The sequence below is a fragment of the Phyllostomus discolor genome, chromosome 5 (genome assembly GCF_004126475.2).
Source record: "Phyllostomus discolor isolate MPI-MPIP mPhyDis1 chromosome 5, mPhyDis1.pri.v3, whole genome shotgun sequence".
NCBI classification, from domain to species: Eukaryota; Metazoa; Chordata; class Mammalia; order Chiroptera; family Phyllostomidae; genus Phyllostomus; species Phyllostomus discolor.
In genome coordinates, this window is record NC_040907.2 from 120,291,021 (window position 1) to 120,308,052 (window position 17,032).

The 17,032-nt window shown below is 41.3% G+C and overlaps 1 protein-coding gene across 1 annotated transcript in view; it reads left to right on the forward strand.

Moving 5' to 3' along the window:
• KCNMA1 (potassium calcium-activated channel subfamily M alpha 1) overlaps positions 1-17,032 on the forward strand; it is a 749,962-nt gene that overhangs the window by 695,643 nt on the left and 37,287 nt on the right. The window contains 2 exon segments of the mRNA XM_036027545.1: positions 11,558-11,671; positions 16,521-16,651. Of these exon segments, the coding sequence (XP_035883438.1) occupies positions 11,558-11,671; positions 16,521-16,651 (245 nt within the window).

Genomic DNA, 17,032 nt, shown 5'->3' on the forward strand with positions numbered 1-17,032 from the left:
AAATGCTGGAAAACAAAGCCCATGGCACTAAGAACAGAAAGAAACTGTTTATAATGTAAAGGTGGTTACATTTTCAGTCAATCTATCACTTTAATGAGCTCTTTGCATTTCTTTGATTAATGCTCAAAAAAGGGGGAGAAAAAAATTGATGTAATGGAAACAGAATGGTATACAATCTTGGCAGCATGAGGGCGGTTTCTCTGTGTTTTATTAGTATCCACTTCATGTCACTGTCTTGCAATGTATATGTCTACCTGTTCCCTGCAGGATATGCCTCTGGTTTACTGGAAATGCGATCCAGCAGAAAGGAGGAGATCCTGTATTACAGGCAAAACAGCTTTTGTCCTCTTGTGATGGCAGCAAAGAGGGAGGGTCTAGAACAGGAATTAATAATTAATAATTAATAATAATAATAAAATACTCCATGCCATATTGAAATTAAGGCTCCAATAGGTGTGAAGATTTTAAAAGAACATTAAACATGCTTTAAAACATTAAAATTAGTCTCTAATAATTACTGCATAATTAGTACTAGTCTGTACAATACAAAATAGTGAACAAAAGGAATGGGAAAAGTTCAGAGGAAGACATCTTCATGAAGTAACTACATGGGAGGAGAGGAGATAGTCAAGGAGGAGGTGAAGAAGGGGCAGGAGCTGGGTTGAGGGAAGAGAGTAGACAGAGAGGGGAAGAGTGGATATGTAAAATTTAAAGTCATTTGATTCATATAATCAAAGTATTTCTTATTTTTAAGTTGTAAAATAAATTAGGAGGGGATAAAAAGCAATTGAGAATTGGAAAATTCACCCTGACACCATGATGAAGAAATTAGGTCAGGTGAATTTTAGTTTCCTTTCCAAATCTTTAGTCTTTGTTGTGTTTTTAAGTTGTCACTAGCTTTGTTCTTTCCTCCCTCCCTTCCTCCCTTCCTCCCACCTTCCTTCTTTTCTTTCACTGACCCCTCTGAGAGACAGATAAAAATAATAAGCTCTTTAAGCCATGGTAAGGAAAGAGACTGTCTGCTTGGAGACCCTTGCAAATATATTTGTTTTGTGTGTGAGGCTTGTTTAAGTGCTGAATGTATCCTATGAAATTTAATGGGCAAATAGTTATAGAGAACTTTGTTTGCTTTAGTTTAGACCCAAAAAGCAAACTCTAAAAAAGGTGAGGTACTTTACTTAGTAGGTAGAGCCAGCTTTCCAAGGCATTCTTCAAATACAGTTTCTAGAAAAAAAGAACTGTTAAAAATATAATTGGTACTTACGGTAAATAGAAGAAATGGAGGGGTGGGGTATTGACCCACATCTTGTCCCTGGTCACTGGAAGTGAACAAAAAACATCGAGTGAAGATACAGTCAGTCAGTCACTTGTTTCAACAGAAAATCAGACATGTATGAGCCCTTTCACCAAGAATGGAGATTTTTCTCACTGTACTGGGGCATTTTGGTTGCAGATAAAAATCCAACACAAAAAGGCTTAAATAAAAAGGGAGTCATTTATCTGGGGTGCCTCCGGCTTTAGATCACACTCAGGAGCGTGATCTCTGCCATTCTCTTCCCCACAGGGATCACTTGTGCCATTGGCCAGATGGTCACCAGCAGCCTCATTCTCGCATCTGTCTATCTTTGCATCCACCACATCTTTAACTTCTACATAATGTCCTGGGAACAACACAGATTGGCCCCAGCTTGCAGGGCAGGCCCATCTCTAAAGGAGCCATGTAGGCAGGATAATGGGGACCATCTTGCTGACTCTATGAAGTCAGGCTGTCTGGTTTACCATTCTGTGGCCAGGGTGGGGACAGGGTTGTACCCCACTACCAGCACCATACACTGGAATGAGTCCCTCGTGTGTAGAGGAAGTTGAAGGGGAGCAGATATTAACTGATAAACACCATCCTGGGTCTGCCACCAACTGGTTCTGTAATATTAGATACAACAATAACTTCTCTGCTTTGAGACTTAGTTTTTATCATCTGTAAAATGGAGGCATTGATTCCAGGATTTCCAAATATCTTATATCCCTAACGTCAGTGATTGGTACAGAGGCGAGAGAGATCCAATGGTGTGTTGAGGTTGCTCAGACTTATCTGTTTATGTTTTCCAAGCTCTGTTTTTAGGCTCTGGGCAGGGGACAGTTGTCAGCTCCAGGCACAGGACTTCTTTTGAATACAGCAAATAACATTGAAACTGCAGAGGGGTTCCCCCTTCTTCCCTCTCTAACACTGACCTCCACTGCCCTGTTGGGGGCTCCCTCTACCTTGGGCTTGTAAGTGGAAAGTGGTCAGTTGGGCAGTGTTAGGAGAAGCTGCTTCCTTGGTGAATAATCATTTTTCTGTTGAGTCAGTACTGGTCAACTGCCTGACCTTCATGACTTCAGGACTCCAAATTTGTGCAAAGCCACTGAAAACTATGGAAAAAATATTACAAGGATAAATTGAGGTTTTCACTTGTAATATTCCCTTTGTAATATTCCCTTGTAAAAGGCCAGATTTCTCTTGCAAACCTTTTCACAAATCTATTTCCCAAACCAAGCCTGTGCACATGGACTTCCCACCCACTCCCCACCTACAAGTTAGAAAGCAAGCATACTTGTATACGTGGAATTTTCTCCAGTTCAGCTGCTGGAGAATTTGTTGGAATACATACTGCAAAATGACTGCTGTGGCTATTACTGTACTTGCTCAGGGGAGCTATTCAAATGCCTCATTTATTGGAGCTTAATAGATTAAAAGTCCAAATTGAGTCTCATGATATAAGCCTAATCAAGTTCTAATCTGCATAATTTTCCCATAAGCAGCAATGGGAAATCTGGATAATTTATGTTTTAGCAGTTGCCAATCATGTGTTAAATAGCATTGTTGCATTTACTTATCAAAATATTTTTATTGATCTTTACATCATCTGACATTTGGCTTTGGGATTTTCCCCCCCACATTAACAGGAAATTTAATTCATCTCCTAGTTGATGTAATATAAGATGTTTCTCTTGATTTTAATATGTCTTTATAGATCATTTTTAACGGTGATCTTTCCCTTTTACAACTTCATATTGAATACCTGTCTCAGCAAACGTAGATGACTCAGCCTAATTTATTTCCCTAGTTTAACATAGCATATGGATTTCTAACCACCATTTATATGCACACAATAAAAGATAATTTGGCCCACCATTTGAACCAATTCCTTTATGTAAAATCTGTGGGGGTGGGGGAGGCACTTACCTTAATTTCTCCATCTATTCTAAGGGAGATGATTGATAAAAATGTTCATCTCCCTCTCTCCCTGGAAAGGCTTGGGGATTTAACTAACGAAGATTTAGAAAGTACTTTGTGTTTTCCTCCATGGGAAAGTACTGTAATAAAGCATTTATTATATGTACTGGGTTGTATGTGCTACCATACTGAAGCAAGTTAAATGTAACTATAATGGGTCCCCATTGTTATCTGCTATTGTTTAAAAGTGAAAACAATGTAAGACTCAAACTTGCCTGTCAGCGTGGAGGAAGAGACCATCACACACAGAGGGCAAGGATCACACGGCACTGTCTCCATTGGCTCTAACCTCAGGCTGCCTAGCTGCAGCTCCCAGACCTGCTATTTACCAACTGGGTATGCTCGAGGAAATTACTGGGCTGCTCTGAATTTTATTTTCCCTATCTACAAAATGGGGGTATGTTTAGTCCCTACACTCATAGGGCTGTTATAAGGAATAAATGAGGTGAGCCGATGAGAAATCTCTTAGTACTGCTCTGCCACTTAATAAGAAGGAATATTGGCATGATGGTTTAGAGGAGACCCTGGAGTCAATTTGCCTGGGTTTAAGTCTGAGATCTCCTGATCCCCAGATGTATGCCCCAAAGCAAATTGCTGACCTTCTCTGTGCTTCCGTTTTCTCATCTGTAAAATAATATTGTCTACATAGGATGGTTTTTACAAACTAAACTTCTTATGTAGACAGAATTTAGTACATAGAAATCACTCAATAAATGCTGGCTTTTTTTTTTCTTGAGCTTCTATTTAGGCCCACCTTTTTTAAAAAATATATTTTATTGATTATGCTATTACACTTGTCCCATTCCCCACTTCATTCCCCTCCACCCTGCACACCCTCTCCCACCCATATTCCCCCTCCTTAGTTCATGTCCATGTGTCATAAGTTCTTTAGTTTCTACATTTCCCATACTACTTCCCATACTATTCTTGCCCTCCCCCTGTCTATTTTCTACCCACCATCTATGCTACTTTTTCTCCATACCTTTTCCCCCTCTCTCCTCCTCCACTCCACTGGTGCTAACCCTCCATGTGATCTCCATTTTTGTGATTCTGTTCCTGTTCTAGTTGTTTGCTTAGTTTGTGTTTGTTTTCATTTTAGATGTGGTTGTTAATAATTGTGAGTTTGCTGTCATTTTACTATACATGTTTTTTATCTTTTTCTTAGATAGGTCCCTTTAACATTTCACAAAATAAGGGCTTGGTGATGATGAACTCCTTTAACTTGACCTTATCTGAGAAGTACTTTGTCTGCCCTTTCATTCTAAATGAAAGCTTTGCTGGATAGAGCAATCTTGGATATAGGTCCTTGCCTTTCATGAGTTGGAATACTTCTTTCCAGCCCCTTCTTGCCTGCAAGGTCTCTTTTGAGAAATCAGCTGATCGTCTGATGGGAACTCCTTTGCAGATTACTTTCTCTTTATCTCTTGCTGCTTCTAGGATTCTGTCTTTCATTTTTACTTTGGCTAATGTAATTGTGATGTGCTTTGGTGTGTTCCTCCTTGGGTCCAATTTCTTTGGGACTCTCTGAGCTTCCTGGACTTCCTGGAAGTCTATTTCTTTTGCCAGATTGGGGAAGTTCTCCTTTATTATTTTTTCAAATAATTTTTCCACTTGTTGCTCTTCCTCTTCCCCTTTTGGTACCCTTATAATTCAGATGTTGAAACGTATAAAGATGTCCTGGAGGTTCCTAAGCATCTCCTCATTTTTTTGAATTCTTGTTTCTTCATTCTTTTCTGTTTGGTTGTTTCTTTCGTCCTTCTGGTCCACTCCATTGATTTGAGTCCCAGTTTTTTTCCCATCACTATTAGTTCCCTGTGCATTCATTCCCTTCATTTCACTTAGTGTAGCCTTCAGTTTTTCACTTAATTTGTGACCAAATTCAACCAGTTCTGTGAGCATCCTGATCACCGGTGCTTTGAACTGTGCATCTGATAGGTTAGCTATCTCCTGGTTGCTTAGTTGTATTTGCTATGGCGCTTTGATCTGTTCTTCCATTTGGGCCATTTTTGTTTTTGTCGTGTGGTGCCTGTTATGTGTGAGGGGTGGAGCCTTAGGTGTTCACCACGACATGGCAATCCAGTTGCTGGGTTGTTACGTTGTATGTGGGGGCAGGGTCCGAGAGGGAACAATGGTGCTTGCTCTACTCGCTGTCGGATTTCAGTCCCTTCTACCCATTTCCCCAAGCAAACTGGGCCTTTCTGGTGCTAATTCCCATGTGGGTGGGCTTGTGCACATTCTAGGACCCTGTGGGTCTCTCCAACACACTCTCCTGTGAGGCTGGGAATATCTTCGGGCACCTCAACCCCCACATGTGTTTTCAATTAGTGGTTTGAGGTTCTATTTCCCAGTGTTGGGACCCTGGGTTGCATAGTCTGCCTCACTCCCTAGTTTCACCTGGCTTATCTGCATGTGAATATGGGACCGCCTAGTCAGCCTTGCTTGAAGTGCCTTGCTTCACAATCGCCACCTCACTGGGTCTGCCTATTGCCACCCCATGCCCAGGGTCTGCTAGCTGCCCCCTGAATGCCCAGGGTCCACCCATTGCAGTCTTGGGCACCTGGGGTGCCTTAAGCACCCAGTGCCATGGCTTTTGTGCCTCAACCCCTCTCCACCTGGCTGCCCAACTCCACCATTCCTACCGGTCTGGATGAATGTGTCTATTTTAACTCCTTGGTTGTCTGACTTCCATGCAGTTCGATTTTCTGTCAGTTCTGGTTGTTATTTTGTTTCTGAATTGTTTTTGTCTTTATTTTGGTTGTGTGAGGAGGCACAGTGTGTCTACCTATGCTGCCATCTTGGCTGGAGTCTTAAGCCCACCCTCTTCATTCTCACTTATCTTTATCAGCCTATATCTAGAATATCCTTGCCTTTCCATGACTTTGAGTCTTTCTTATATCTAATGCACTCATGTCTACATTACCCTAAACCCTATGCAAGGCACTCTCCAGTAAAGTTTGTCTGAGCCACAGCCTTTTTGGCTTACAACCACATGGTGCCTCTTTGATGCAGTGCATGTGTGTATGCACACAGTAGGTACCCAAAACAATTAATTAAAAAAAAATAAAACCTTGGTGATTTCCTTGTTATTCCAGTGTCTCTTCTCCATGCATTTCTTAGGGACAGAGGCAAGTGTTTATATTAAATTCTTAAGTTCAAACCATCTTAAAACTCCCTTGTCTAATTTAACTAAAGGTCATTTAACCTCCCAGTAATTTCCCTGGCAGAGGCTGAGTTCCTCCTATTCCCTAGAATAATCCATATCATGGAAATGACATCAGACACTGCTAATTTTATTCACCAGAACCCAACAGAAGCACATATAGTCAAGAACACAAATGTTGAATGCTGGAAAAGAACATAGAGAGTATGAAAACCATTTTAGGAAGTGTATGCCCCTGAATTATTAAGAAAAGTGGAAGATTAGATGTAGAATAGAAGACTCCAGAGAGATTCTCAGCTGCTATAAGGAATTTGAACTTTTTATACATGAAGACTGGCCACCAGTTTTTCAACATACCTAAAGAAATCCTAGCTATCCCCGTATCTGTAGCCCTCATTTCTTACATATTTTGAGCTGTATTTTTTATCACTTGCTTTATCTCATTATTTGTACTAAAATATTTCCACTTTGCTCATTACCTTTCCATTAATTTCCCATGTTTTTCTCTCTGAAAATTCCCTTTAAAAAATCTACCAAAAGATACCTCAGTTCTTTATCCATAGAAAAGAGGTGGTTATGGATGCCATGCCTGTCCACAAGTACTTATTGTGTCCCCAGTAAAATACTAACACCGGCAGTCAACATACTGTTGAGTACCCGTTTCATACCAGGCATTTTATCAAATGTTTTGAATATACTGTTTGATGTTTTCTTTACAACTAACCTATGTAGGAGATACTTTTAGTTTATAGACAGAGAATCAGGGACTTGGAGAAAGTTTGTACTGTGCTCATGGTCATGTAGCTAATATAGTAGATGAGCCAGAGTTTGAACCCAAGACATCTGACTGTTAACCATGCTTTTTACTATTCCACTCCGTTTCTTCTCTGTGGGCCAGGAGTTCTGTAGACAGTCAGGAAAGTTTAAAGAAATAGAAAACTGTCTCTGGCCTAAAGTTCTCATACAGCATATAGAACAACCGTGCTTGGCAAGGAGTCATCTTGGGACCATTTATTCCTGATGCCAAAAGAACAGAACAGATAATGTAAGCCCATCACTTCTTCCCTGAGGACTCAAATGTGGAGGGACCTTCAATTTAAGGAGATAAGGTAGTCTTAGGAAGTCATTTTTAGCCCAAAGCTTGCTTCCCAAGTCCATGCCCAACGGAGAACAATGTAGATACATTTAAAAAAGCAGGAGGCCATCTCCATAAGAAACTTGAACTTGAGTCTTTTCCTGATTGAGAACTTCATTTCATCTTTCTAATGTCAGCATTTTTGCTAATCAATTCAGGCAAAATAAGTGGTTCTTTCTAAAATTAATGCCTGAAGTGTTAGTTTAACTAATGAAGGGAGCATTTCCCAGCTTCCCTATTCTCTAGTTGTAGGTTAAAATACCTATAGTGTATTCCATGTGTATTCATATGGTGTGCAGTACAGTGTATTCACACACAGAACTGGGGTGCTGTTTCATGTATTGAGAATTAAAGTTCAACCAAAGGAGTGTCCACTGCAGCAAACAATAATGGGGTGGGGAGGAAGACCACCAGAGACCTGGACACAATCTAGCCATGTCCCTTTATGAACTGCTGCTATGATGAATGGGGTAGGGACCATCAAATGGCATCAAAGGTGGGATTGCCTCAGCCCTGCCATTTCCAACCACAATTTTTCCATATTTGGGTATCTAAGAAAGAAACCATGGTAGTCATATCCTTAGCTGGTATCTTCCTTGACAAAGGATAATCTTTACCCTAACTGAGTCTCTCTATTGTCTTTTTGCATCTAAGATAACATATCTTTGGAACGTCTAGGTAACCTCTTTTTCCAGATCCTTAGAGCACAATCTGTCATCAGAGCATAAGGCCACTGGACTCCTTGTTGTTATCTTGTTCCCCCACATACCTTCATTATTTGCTATAAATGTTATCTGTTAACTATCCTATACCCACCAATGTAAAAGAAGTATGTGTTTATCTCCTCATTTTACTCTTTACCCAGTCCCAGAGATTTTCCTGCTTCCCTAATCTGTCACCAGTCAACTTCCGGCAACCCCCTGTGCCTCTTCCTTTGATTGAAATGTATAAAATAAGGTGCAAAACTGCCATTCTCTGGAGCATTTTCTCAGTCCCTTAAGATTTTGCTTCCTGGAAATTGTCATCAGTTTGGCTCAAATTAACTCATAAAAGTTCTTAAAAAATAAATAAAAATAAATTCTGTTCATCTTTAATACATCTGTAAACCAGAGGGGAAAAAGACGGATATTATCTCTTCAGTCTTTCTTTTTGCTTTTAAAAAATGTGTGACTAGGTAAGTATCAAAAGAGAAAGAGACATTATAGTTGCTGAAGTTTTCTTGCCAACAAAAGCACCCTGTTCTTGGGGTCTTGCGTAGGAAAGAGAAGGACCTTTAATGGAGCAATGTCTTTGGACACCCACTACAGTTTGTTAGTTTGCAGATGCTAATGGAGGCAGGCTTGGTGACTGGAGGGGAAAATGGAATATGAAAGCAAAATAAAAGAGGCCTCTGAAGCAAGCATGTCATTTCTAAATGAAGGTTTCATGCAAAGGAATTGAGACTTTTCACAGCTGAAAATGGAATTTTTAAATAAGATAAAATAAAAGGACACTGGCTTGTTGCAGGTTCTATAATGAAATACAGTTTTCCTAATACCGTGTGACCTGCATTTCTCTGTTTTATGGGTGCTATTCCTTGACGTACAAACCCGTATTTTCTCAAGTCAGCATTTGATGATGGATGTCAAAATACAGGCCATGTATTATGCATATAGCATTACCGATTTAAGGTGTTTACTTGTCAAGTTGAAGAAATTCAAAAACGTCACCTCTACTGAATCTGCTCAGCTGTCATTTGTAGTTTTTCATGCTTTTGAATGAAACTTCTGATGAAAACAGTTTGGTCTTCCCCTTCACTAGTCTAGGGGAAGAAAACAGCTAGCATTTAAAATGCGTGTTCTTGGTTATGTGGTTGGCTGAAAAGTACACATTCCAAAGTTTGAAAAAATGGACACTACACTGTAAGTGAAAAATACTTACTTTGCACACAGTATGTCAATATAAAGAGTAAAATTAAGTGCATTCAGGGAATGAAAAGTAAATAAAACATTTTTTCTTTCTGAGAATGTGGCACACAATAGTATGAAAATTATACATAGAAAAGCAGAAAATAGGCAAACACTTTTTATATTTCTCTGGCATTTTATGCATTATGCACCTCCAAAACAACAGGCAATTATTGGGCACCTGTCATTGTAGCATTCCTAGGAAAGCACACACGCCATAATGCCAGATTTAACACAGGCTTGTCACATCACTGGAGAGTAAATGAGGAAACTGGTCACACAATATATTTGGAATTTTGTCCTTGGAAATTTAACAAGAGACTTTGTATCTCTCAGTCATAACTCATTGATAAGTCCACATGGTAGTCCATCAAGGGTGAAGAAGAGAAACAAAAGTGAAGGTGTCTGCCTGTTTTCTAAGATAGAGGAGCAAATTGGGCCTTGCAGCCAGCACAGAGCTGATGGTACCACTTGCCATGTACTTCACTTGGTTAAATTAATTATCACTGTATGAATGTGTGAGGTAAATAAATGTCTCATGTCTATATGTTTCTATGTATATCCTTAGAGAGGCAGCCACTTAGCCTAGCTGGAATGATTTCTCATCCTCAGAGATCTTGAGGCTATGGCTGGGTCAGGCTCATTCTAATATGTACTTAGGATTTGGATCTGAGACCCAAAGAAGCCCAGATGCAAAAAGTCATAAACCAAATAGGCTGCTTTCCAACTTACTCCACCCACATCTGTGTTAAGATGGGTTCGGCACAATGGGAATTTGGGGCTCCACTGTGAGCCAGCCACACATGTGTCAGTCAGGATGATTTTAGTCACAAATATTGTTTTTAATAAAACTAATCTGGCTTAAACAAAAGGAAAATAAGTAAAGATATAATTGTGTATATATAGTATACATATGTATATAAAACCATGTTACCTCAGGATTTTTTCCATAAGAAATGTTATATATATAAAATTTACATATAAAATACATAAAGTTTATCTACATAAGATATATAAATATTATATACATATCACTTATATGTATATATAAAATATCATGTAATAAGAAATCCTGAGGTCAGTCGGTTTTGGTTCTAGGGCTGGTGAATTCAGGAACTCAAGGACCATTCTTCCTGTCATTCAATCTTTCTGTCATTCAGTTAGGCCAATATTGTTAAGATGACTTTGTCCTCAGCTGGTGCCCAACCTGGTTATGAGATGGCTGCCACAGTTCCTGGCACTAAAGCAATTTCCATTGGATTGAACAAGGATGTCTTTCTGTGTGATTCTTTTTAAGAGTATAGAAACACTCCCTAAAACCCCCCAAGCAGTTCTCTCCCACTTCCCTCCCCTTGGTCAGAACTGTGTCAAAGACCCAGGCAAGCCTCACTGGCAAGAGAATAAGCAATGAAGTAGTTTTAGATAGCAATATAGGTTAGGTTATTCTGTGGTAACAACAACAATAGACCCAAATCTCAGGGACTTAAAGCAACACGGATTGCTTTTTCACTTACTCAGATGGCTTATGGGTCTGGGCTACTGTCCCCAGCTGCTGCCCAGTCTTCTCCACAGTGACCCATGTTCCCATGGTTACCACAGTCTGGGAGGACAGAAGGTGGGTCAAATGCTTGTCCCAGAAGTGATGATATGCATGGTTGTGTTCATGTTTCATGGGCTAGAACATTCCCTACATTGTATTGATATGTCTCACTTCAAGGAGGCACTTAGGTATAATTCTCAGGTGTGCCTGGATGGAGAGGGGAACAAAAATCTGCGAGCAAGATCAATCATTGTTACAGAGAATGGTTTTTAGGGAACTATCAAAGTGAGTTAGAATTATTTATGATAGTCTCCTACTTTGTTCTTTCAAAAAAAAAAAAAACAACCAGCTCATCAGAGTTTATCCTGGAAGTGCTAATTATTGACCTGTAAATAATGCATAAACTATATTTTTTTGGATTCTGTATGTACCCTGAACTCTCATTATTTCCAAATTTTCCACACCTCTGATTTTTCTCCCCTCTCTTTTTATTTCCCACTAGGGTTCACGCCTCCAGGAATGGATAGATCCTCTCCAGATAACAGCCCAGTGCACGGGATGTTACGTCAGCCATCCATCACGACTGGGGTCAACATCCCCATCATCACTGAATTAGGTAGGGGTGAATGTCGGCTTTGGGCAGACTTTTTGGTTCTCTTTTCCAATCATGTTGGATATGAGGAAGTTAGTCTGTTTTTTAGCTCCTTCAGCACAGTAAACTCTAGTGGGGTTTGATTGGAAGGAGACTGAAGAAAGGCATGAACAGAAATATCAGATTGCCAAAGGGAAAACTGATCTAGCTTTCCTCTGAGATGAATAGACAGTTCCCTTCATGCTGGTCACTGCTTCCAAGGAGTATGAGATGATGGATTTGAAACCGGGGCATAAATTAGGGAAGGGGGAGGAAGGGAGGAAAGGCATAGTCCAAGGACTCTTGGTAATTTTCACTGCAGCACCTCTGGACAGGTCCTATAATCAGAACCCTCCAATGAGGTTAAAAGCTTCAGCTCTCACTCAGCCAACCTCATTTTGAGAATGGAAGAGAAGCATTGAGCTAGTAACTCTACACTTAATCTACGCTAAGAGAACTGCTCAAAGGCCATTTTCTGTGATTGCCACTTGGGCCCCCCAAAATGATGGAGTTTTGAGGACCATGATTGTTGGAACTCAACTTTTAACCTGGCCATAACACTCCCTGCTTCTACTTATGAATTTGCACAACTGCCAAGTGGTCTCTACCACTACCCCTCCAAGACAAATATTACCAACCTGAGATCCCGGTCTTGGGTGCCTTTACTTTAGAATGTTTCCTCTGTTATTCCCTCACTCTTTTCTCTTTCTGTACTTTCCTCCACTCCCTTTCCCCAACCCTTAAATGCTGTATCCAATTAGCTAAGCCTGGCAAGTTGCCTTTGGTATCAGTCAATCAGGAAAAAAACAGTGGGACGCACATTCTAATGATAACTGAACTGGGTAAGAAGCACTGTTTTCCTTCACATCAGTATCTCCTTTTGTTCTGTTGTTGGTGTTTCCAACCATCATCAGCTTGTTTTTTATTTCACTGGCTGTAACAGAACGGCTACCCCATGGCACTGCTTTGAATGTGTTTTATTTGTGGCTCTGGTTGGAATCGACTGTCTTGTTCTGGCCTTTCTTAATGATTTTTTTTTCCCCACACAGCATCAGTAAACCTTTGATCACACCCATCTGACCTGGCAGTTGTTTTCAAAGCATCTTTTCTCTAATTCATTTTCTTTGGCCTGGGCCCTTTTTTTTTTCTTTTCCATGTGTCCCCCTGCTCTCCCGCCTTCTCCCTTATATTCCTCTTCCAGCACACTGTCAGTTTGACTGACATGTCTTCACAGCTCTCAGAGGAAGTCAAAGGAGAAATATAAAAATTTTAAGATAAGAAACCTAAGATGGTGCCTTCCCTCCAGCTGTTTATTTCCCTTTATTCTGACTTTATTTGCCTTATTTTTTTTTGTACTAGGCCCTTTCTCAGAAGCTCTGGTTCTGAAGCCATAAAAACAACCAGCTCCTAGAGGACCTTTTCTTTCCAAAGTCAGATTTCAGGAAGGGTGCCAAGGATGAGGTTAGCAGCCACTGGGGCACATCCTTGAGCTCTGACCCCCACCCTGCTGGCCTAGAGCCTTCTTGGGGACACTCAGAGTGGACTCATCAGGAAGATGAAGGGCTTGGTCATGACTGCATTTGTCAAGCCCTTCCACGATTTCCCACAAGTTGGTTAATAACTCCATGAAAGGCACCCATCAGCAGCAGGTCTCAGACCTGGGGATTGATCTTCTAAATAGAGACAGTGAAAGTGCTGCTTGGCAGAGGGGTGGATAGAGAAGTAGGAAGCACCTGCCTTCAAATGACTCACAAATGAAACTAACATGCCATTTTCTAGGCCCCAAAATATATTTCAAAATAAGAGAGTAGCTTTTAACACAGTAATCTTGCTTGTGAGGTGTCTAGAAACTAAGGAATAAATTGTCCACCACTCAGCACTGCATTATTGTAGATGTAGCTATTTATCAGGACAGATTCACTCAGGTCAAGGAGTATCACACTATTTTTTTGTTTCCAGCAGTAGAAGAGGTGTCTTTTTCACGTTTAGGGAAGTTGGCTAAAAGCCAGGGTTTCGGGACTGCTCTCTTCAGAGCCTTGATGTTATAGGAGACCCCGGGAGCTTGTGCAGCCCAGACCTGTACTTGAAAAATCCATTCTAATGTCTCCATCTCAGGAATGTTCAGAAGAATTTCAGAATCATCAGTGCCAGGAATTTCTTTTTCTGTTTGGGATTCACATGCTGCCAGCTAGCTAAGATATCTTGATTGGTAAAGAGAAAAGAAGAGGCTTGGTGCCCCAAATAAGAGGCAACAATTCAGGCATTTGATGAGCATCCTTGAATCTCTTGAAGTTTCTGTCCCTCACCAGAGGGTCATGTCTTCCATTATGGAAGCTAATGTTTTCCACTAGCTCAGAGAACCTTCCATGTTCCTGTGTGTTCCCATCACCTTTACCTTCTGTCTTAAGTCCATTTTTTCTAGAGGTCAGACCATCTTTGGCAATCATACCATTGTCCTCTGACTGCATCCCCTCCCTGCGTCCCTGCAAATATTTACTATTTACCTACTACATGTTCTGAGATGTCTTCTGTGTTATGCCAAGTGAGTAAAATGCCTTTTGAAAATCACAGAGGATGCTGAGGTCGAATAGGTCTTTTAAACTGTGTAGTATATTCCAGTCTTCATCTGTTTGGAGAGTCCCTATGGATGTCTGTGGGTCAAAGGTCCCTAGAAGTCCCATAAGAAGTAAAATCTTTAAAGGTGTTTAACCTGCCTGTTTCCCAGTTGTATTTGACCTCATATATATTGGGTTGATTGTTTTAATCACCTCCTAGCACCCAGTAATGACTTCTCTGTGATACGTTAGAGTAACACTGTCCTTTTGAGACTGAGTGACCCCAAACAACACACAGGGTCTTCACTGAACCCTGGCTCATGCCCTGGAGTTTGTTCCCAATGACTCAGACCAATCCCTAGCTCACTGAAAATCTAGAGTTATCTCTCCCTACTTGGGGCTACTTCCCCTTGAAGTCTAGTACCAACTCTTCCTCATCATTTTGAAAAGGGGTAACAGATGCTTCTCATTTTGGAGTGTCAGTGCACAGGGCTTCCTCGGCTATTACAAATGATTAAAACCACATCCTCTGCACGTTGTCCTGGTTCACATTTTCTGATTTACAAAGCAGGAAGACTAAACTGTGGTCCACGGCATGCTTTTGGTAAGTGGATGGAGGAGGGAAAAGATACAAGTTGTTCCTACAAGGATCCCTGAGAAAGGCTTTACGGGCTTCTGAGAAGGGGTGGAAGGAGGCTGGGAAGTTCTATAACATACTGGATGCACAGAACATTTAATGTCAGAAAGGTGATCCTGAGAGCAGTTAGTATCAAGTGCAGGGTCAGGCTCACCAAGTACAATATCATAGGAGCATCCTGACAACCTCACAAGAGCTGCTGTTAGCTCCCCCCATCTTACAGAGAGGGAGAAACTAAGGTGTGCAGTGATGAGGTGCTTTGCCCGAGGGAGTTAGTGTCAGATCCTGCATTTTGCACTTTCACCCTTTAGCCTGTGATGCAAGTGCTGCAGTGACAGTGCGGGGGCGGAGCGGGTTGCGGGGAGGTGAGGGGGGGGGGGCCCTGACGAGATAAACTTTGGAAGAACAGAGCAAAGATTTCTCTCCATTAGAATCTTTCTCTAGGGAAAGTGTCGTTTAAAAATAATTTCATGTCTAGCTTTTTATCCTACTATCATTTATTCTGCCTCACATAATAAACAAACAGGTTAGAAAAAATGTTATCCAAAAAGTTACTTTTGGAAAAAAAAATTAAAACAGTAACTCTAAGAAAGAGAATTCACTGCTGATACTTTTAGAAAGGGATCAGAAAAAAGGGAACCTCATCTATTCTTTTTCTAAAAGCATGATAATTATTCCAGAAATCATGAGCACTTATTTTTCCCCAACCACACACTTCCCCCACCCATTACTTGCTCTGCAAAGCTGATCGTTTCTGAAGTCAAGAGCAGAATGGAAATTAATTTGTCATTTAATTTTTAATAAGTTAAAGACATCTCAGTGATATAGTCAATCAGTCTGCACATGTGTGCCAGAGGAGTCATCGAGGAATCCTCAGATGGAAACAAAACACAGCATCAAATGTTGCATCTGCTTACGATGAAGCATAGAGAAGACTGAGCTATTCAGAAGAGGAAAGGGAGAACGTGGGCATCCCCATGCACCTTGGGATGCAAAGCAAGTAGTTGTCAGCAAACAGCTGGAGACAGCCCGGGAGACATCCCACATGGGGGGCACTTTTCTAATAACCAGGGCCTGTTGAATGTGGGCCCAGAATTAGGGCTGGGGACACCCCCCCCCCCCCAGCCCAATCCCCAGGCAGGGTGTGGGCTGTGCCTGTGGGTGAATTCCTTGCTCTTTGCCTCTGCTGTGCTCCCAGTCAGTTGCTCTTCACTCTCGATAAATTGCTTTCTTTTCCTTGTGGCTAAACCAGCATGGCTAATTGTGGCTACTCATCCTTGAAATATGTCTATCTCTCAAAGGACTTGGCTACCAAAGAAACACTTTAGGGTGTTTTTCGGGGTCATGATTCTAAAACTATACCAAAGGACTGACCAGCACTGTCTTCTCGTCCTCCTGCAGCCTGCCATAGGGCAAGTCTGCTTGAAGTTATTGCTCTCCGGGCCTTGGAAACTTGAATAATCACATAGGAGCAGTCCCTTGAGTCCCACTGACCCCTGCCCCCAGACCTATCCCTGGCTTCTCCCATGCTTTTCTCCTTTTCAGTGACTTCAGTGTTTCTAAACCAGCAGCCTGCTCTTTCTCTGGCTTTACTGCCTATGTTTGGTATTTTGAGCTAATTCTTATTTTATGCTTTTTCTAGTGAACGATACTAATGTTCAGTTTTTGGACCAAGACGATGACGATGACCCTGACACAGAACTGTACCTCACGCAGCCGTTTGCATGTGGGACAGCATTTGCCGTCAGCGTCCTGGACTCGCTCATGAGTGCGGTGAGTGGGTGTGGGATGGGGAGTGGAACTCCTTCAACCTCCCACAGGAGAGGCACAGGGCTGGAGCTTGAGCTGCAGGGGAGGGCGTGACCAGGCAAAGCTCTCAGTCTGGAAGGGGATACAAATGTGCACCAAACTATCACGCAAATGAACATTGGATTATAAATGCTTGAAGGTGCAAGAAAGGCTGTGAATAAATGTAGGTGAGCAATTGACCTGGTCTCTGGATCAGAGAGAGAGATTCCGTAAAAACATCGTACACATTTTATGTCAAACTCTGAGCACTAAAGAGGGCAGATTTTGTGGAGACAAGCACCCCTGGAAGAAGGGAAGCAGATGCAAAGGCCTGTGGGGATGGAACCTGACAGTCTGAAGGAAGCT